This window comes from Penaeus chinensis, chromosome 2 (assembly GCF_019202785.1).
Source record: "Penaeus chinensis breed Huanghai No. 1 chromosome 2, ASM1920278v2, whole genome shotgun sequence".
Lineage (NCBI taxonomy): Eukaryota > Metazoa > Arthropoda > Malacostraca > Decapoda > Penaeidae > Penaeus > Penaeus chinensis.
The window spans coordinates 9,974,482-9,979,481 of NC_061820.1; the positions used below are offsets into that span (position 1 = coordinate 9,974,482).

The following is a 5,000-nucleotide window of genomic DNA, read 5'->3' on the forward strand; positions in this document are numbered from 1 at the left end:
TTGCATACAGTCTCGACTGCCATCTTGTAGTCTTGTTCCATTCCCCCTGACCTGTTGAGGGGTGTAGTCATCCCACTCTGGAGGGGGGAAGGGGTTCGATGGGACCGTAGCAATTACCGTGGCATCACACTGCTCAATATACCAGGCAAAATTTTCGCCCACATTTTTCTGAAACGGAACCATGACTACCTACTAAGGCACCAGAGACCAGAGCAGTCTGGATTCATTCCTGGAAATTCCACAATAGACCGTATCCTTGCGCTTCGTTAATTCGTGTTAAATCAGGAGTGAGGCAAAGCTGTGTTCTTGACAACACTTTTTAATACTTGCTTGGGCTGGATAATGGGCAGAGCTACTACCCAAAGTGACTGTGGAGCAACATTGGGCAATATCAAGGCCACAGACCTCGACTTTGCCGACGATGTTACTATCCTATCTGAGTTTCTGGAGTCACTGGTGGTAGCCCTTGATGCATTTAGCAATGAGACAAAGCCCTTGGGCCTAGAGGTCTCCTGGACCAAGGCCTGTTAGGGCTTTTACAGTCGATACAAGGTCAATGAAGTCTCAGAGAGCTTTACAGAGAGCCATGTCTCTGGGCTGTCAGACCAGGAAGTCGGTAAACGGATTGGTCTGGCAGTAAGAGCCATGAACTCTTACAAAGGCATTTAGAGATGTCAGTACCAATGCAGAAGGCCCAAGCTACGTGTGTTCAAGGCCTTGATACTGCCAGTTTTTCTTTATGGAAGCAAAACCTGGACGCTATCCATTGCCTTGAATTCTCGTCTTGATGCCTTTTGTAACAAGTCCCTACGCAATATCATGGGGTATAGTTGGCAGGACCATGTATCCAACCGATGGCTACACCGTGAGACCGGCATGGGACCTGATACTTGCATAATCCGGGATCGCCAACTCAGGCTATATGGGCAACTAGTTCGCTTTCTTGTGGATGACGCTGCCCATCAGGTCGTCTCTTTACGAGACAATCCTGAGTGGAGGAGGCCAGTGGGACGATCTAGGAGGTTATGGATTAGGCAGCTCGATCAGACCTATCACGAAGAGCTGCCTGGAGACTCGTCATGAAGGACCCCCGTGGTTGAAAGCGAAGGATAGATGCGGCCATGCGCCCCCGTCGGCGTTAGCCCCCCCCCCCCCCCCCCGATTATGATGATATATATATATATATATATATATATTTACATATTACCTATAAATACATACATACATACATACATACATACATACATACATACACACACACATACATACACACATACATACATACATACATACATACATACATACATACATACATACATACATACTTACATACATACATATATACAAAGAAAGGGAAACACACATACACACACACACACACACACACACAAACACATACACACACACACACACAAACACAAACACATGAAAATGATAGCTTATTACAGTGTTTAAAAGTTGTAACAATACCCGCTGTAATGCTGAGGATGTGAGTCGAAAGTAATGATTCTCAAACTGCAGTTAATGTGGTTCCTGGGGGGTAACGAGGCTAATGGTAATGGCAGTAGGTCAAGGAATAAATTGATAAATGGTAATAATAATAAACAAATGGAGAGATAAATTAATAGATAATATAAAAGGAAATAAGCTGATATTTATGATAATCATGAGTATATGAATTAATTTCTTTCAAATAAAATACATAAAGAATTAAGCACTCCAATGTTTCTTACTTCTAATCTATAAGAATACTATAGGGTGTAATGATGATATCAAAATGTTTAATGCCCACGGGTCAAAGGGCAGAAGGTAGGAAGAGCTGTTGAGTATGTGACCATTGATTACACAGACTAAAACATTTCTTTTTCTTTTTTTTCCTTTGGATGGAGAAGGAGATTTTATATTTAGGTTGAAGAGTGAGAGTGGGCGCGAAGACAAGGCACAGAAGGGGCGATGTGCTATAAAGATTTGCTGTGAAAAAATTAGGTATAATATCTATGCATATAAATCATTATCAATTCAAAACACAAAACACGTTCTTACAACATACTTGTCCTCTTTTTTGCTGTTATCAAGATATGCGATTTTCAGAACAATATCTCTTCGACATTAATCATATGTAATAGCCGTTCTTCATGTTAAAACACTGCTAAATAGCTTTGTAAACTATAGATATAACTAAAATTCCTCGACATAGAAGTAGGTATCATAGCTATTAGACGAAACACAAAATAACACAGAGACAGAAAGTTTTTACACATACATATATAGAGAATGATTTACAGGGAATACAGTTTAAGCAAATAGACACGCAAGACAACTAGAAGACAAAGAAATAGGAAACATAGGATGAATCGAAAGTCGAACTAGAGCTGTTTAATAGGATGAAAATAAAGGCAAATATTCATGTAATTTGTGTGCATATCTTTATTAAGCAATGAATATAAAAACATACATCAAGACAACGAACAAGGGATGAGATAGGGATAACATGAATCAACAAAGGACAACACACTTAAAGGAGACATATAAGTCAACATGAATTAACAAAGCACAAAAACATAAAAAAGACACACGAATCGAAATATAAACACATTAGACCCAAAAGGTTCTGCTATCCAAAAGGGCTTTAGAACAAACATTTTAAAAAACAACATAAAAACATCTCTACAAAAAGCACAGCACCGGCGGAACTCTAAACTCCAAATACAACAGATATCTATTTTGTACATGAAGGGAAGGTGAGTATATACTACAGCAACCTTATTTGCTCATCTGCTGTCGTCCTTAACGTCGCTGTTGTTGAGAAGGACCCAATTTACGTGACAGTTGTCTCTACATCTGGAAGAAAGACTCAGCTGGTGTTACTAGACTATTAGATCGATCCACGACCTTGACTTACCTAGGTCATGAGGAACTTTTATAAACATGGTGTACGTCATATACACTGGGAGTGTGAGAATGTTCTTTGTGTTTTCAATGTGTATTTAGTGAGGTATAAATATTTGTCATTTGTGTCTGTTTATCAGTGTTTGTTTGCGATATCGAGAAGATGAAGAGAGAGTTAGAGAGAAGGGATGCAGGAGGTGGAGAGGAAGACGTTTTTTCATCAGTATCCTTTTTTGAAAAATTGTAGGGTGTTGTGGGATGGTTTGGAGAAATCGGGAACAAGGAGAGAGGGAGAGGGCGAGAGGAAGGAAGGGAAAGGGAGAGGGAGAGGGGAAGGAGAGAGAGAGAGAGAGAGAGAGAGAGAGAGAGAGAGAGAGAGAGAGAGAGAGAGAGAGAGAGAGAGAGAGAGAGAGAGAGAGAGAGAGAGTGTGTGTGTGTGTGTAAGAGAGGAGAGAGGAGAGAGGAATACATGAATGTGCAGACAATGTATGTACATATAATTTCAGCAGATATTTTGTTACCAACATTTTCACAGCCTTTACACTGTTGCCTAAATCACCAACTTATCTCTGCATATCGTATATTAGACTTATGAGGAGGAAAGGGGAGGGAGGTCCCGAACGGAAAATAAAAATAAAAATAAAATTGCCTACTCACGTCAGCGACGCAAAACAAAACAAAATTAGTGTCACGGTGGCACTCCAAAAGGTTCGCAACACCTAGAACACGGAAGATTGCAAGATATATGTGCAATAACAGTATCGGAGGATAAAGGAGATTAAGAGAGAAAGGACAACTTAGTATCTAAATTGTTGCACTATGAAAAAGCGAAGCACCAAAGCATGCCTTAAATAGCAAAGATTAAGAAGTGAAAAAAAAAAAAAAATCTAGCACCAATCGTATCAGACAACACTGGAAAGAAAAAAGATGACTGGCGTTCATGTAATCCGCAGTCAGATCTAACCGTGCGTGTAGCATCTTACACACCTCATCGCACAGGTATACAAAACAAATGAACACCATGGATTAACAAACCACAATAAAATCACAATACATCATGGTGTTTATGTCGTGTTCTGTACACCCGCAAGGCGAAGTCTGAAAGCGCCTGAATGCGTGGATTGTATAAACAACCAATAGTAGCGACAACTGTAGCGACCAATTACTTTATTAGGAAACCAGTCATAAAGCTAGCTTAAAACACAGACTAGTTAATATGTAATCAGTCATAAAACCTAGCATAACAAAGCGCGGATTAGTTTATGAGGAAACAGTCTTGAAAGTAAACAGAGCACAGAGTAGTTTAACACAGAATGGCACCTGAGGAAAACCAGCATCACTTACATTATTAAGAGACCAATCGTAGTAGTAGGTGTATCGGCGCTTCCCATCTGCAGCAGCATTGAGGGCGGCGCTCCTGGCCGGGTCTTCGGAGCAAGGTCGCCAGGAATCTTGAGGGTAAGAGTAGCCAAGAGTTAAGGTATGCTATTATAAATGATGATTGATATTTCCTATTTATTGAAGTTAATGTCTTTTCATTTCTGCTCGTCGGAGTGTTTGTACATGTTTTGGTTTTCTGGACGAGACAAATATGAATCAAGAAGTGTTGTTCTTTCATTTATATATTGATATAAAGATAGCAGTAGCAACGTTCTTATTAATCAGTAAGTAGTACGGTTCTATGAATATCTGTTACTGTTAACGTTTTCATTTGCAATAAGTCCTTTACATGAGGTAAATATAGAAGTAATATTTATATCAAAATAAATTCCAAATTGAAGTTGAGGTAACTAAATCAGTGACACATAATAAATTCCCTTAATCAGGCTACGTATTATTGTTATTATTTTCTTTCTTTATTTATTTATTTACTTATTTATCTATTACTTTACGAAACCCTTTAACGAGCGGTTCTCCACCTGAGAGCATCTTGTTCCGTGGCACCAAAGTCGCTCCTGAACCACTCGAAGATGGAGTTGATGATGATGGTTGACTTGTTGATGGACGTGACACCATCCCGGCACAGGCTGGCCATGGAAGTGTCCAGCTTTCGGTCCAGGTCGGAGGCGAAATACGAGGCCAGGGGCGGGCAGCTCTGTGGAGTTGAGGTC

General features: G+C 40.0%; 1 protein-coding gene across 2 annotated transcripts in view; it reads right to left on the reverse strand.

Annotated features, from left to right (window-relative positions):
- Nucleotides 1-2,403: 2,403 nt before the first annotated feature.
- LOC125036297 overlaps nucleotides 2,404-5,000 on the reverse strand; it is a 17,427-nt gene continuing 14,830 nt past the window's right edge. For both annotated transcript variants that reach the window (XM_047628780.1, XM_047628771.1), the window contains exons 6-8: nucleotides 4,809-4,984; nucleotides 4,234-4,340; nucleotides 2,404-2,841 (exon numbers count right to left, since the gene is read on the reverse strand). In XM_047628780.1, coding sequence (XP_047484736.1) covers nucleotides 4,238-4,340; nucleotides 4,809-4,984 — 279 coding nt within the window. In that variant the 3' untranslated portion in view covers nucleotides 2,404-2,841; nucleotides 4,234-4,237. The remainder of the gene's footprint in view (nucleotides 2,842-4,233; nucleotides 4,341-4,808; nucleotides 4,985-5,000) is intronic.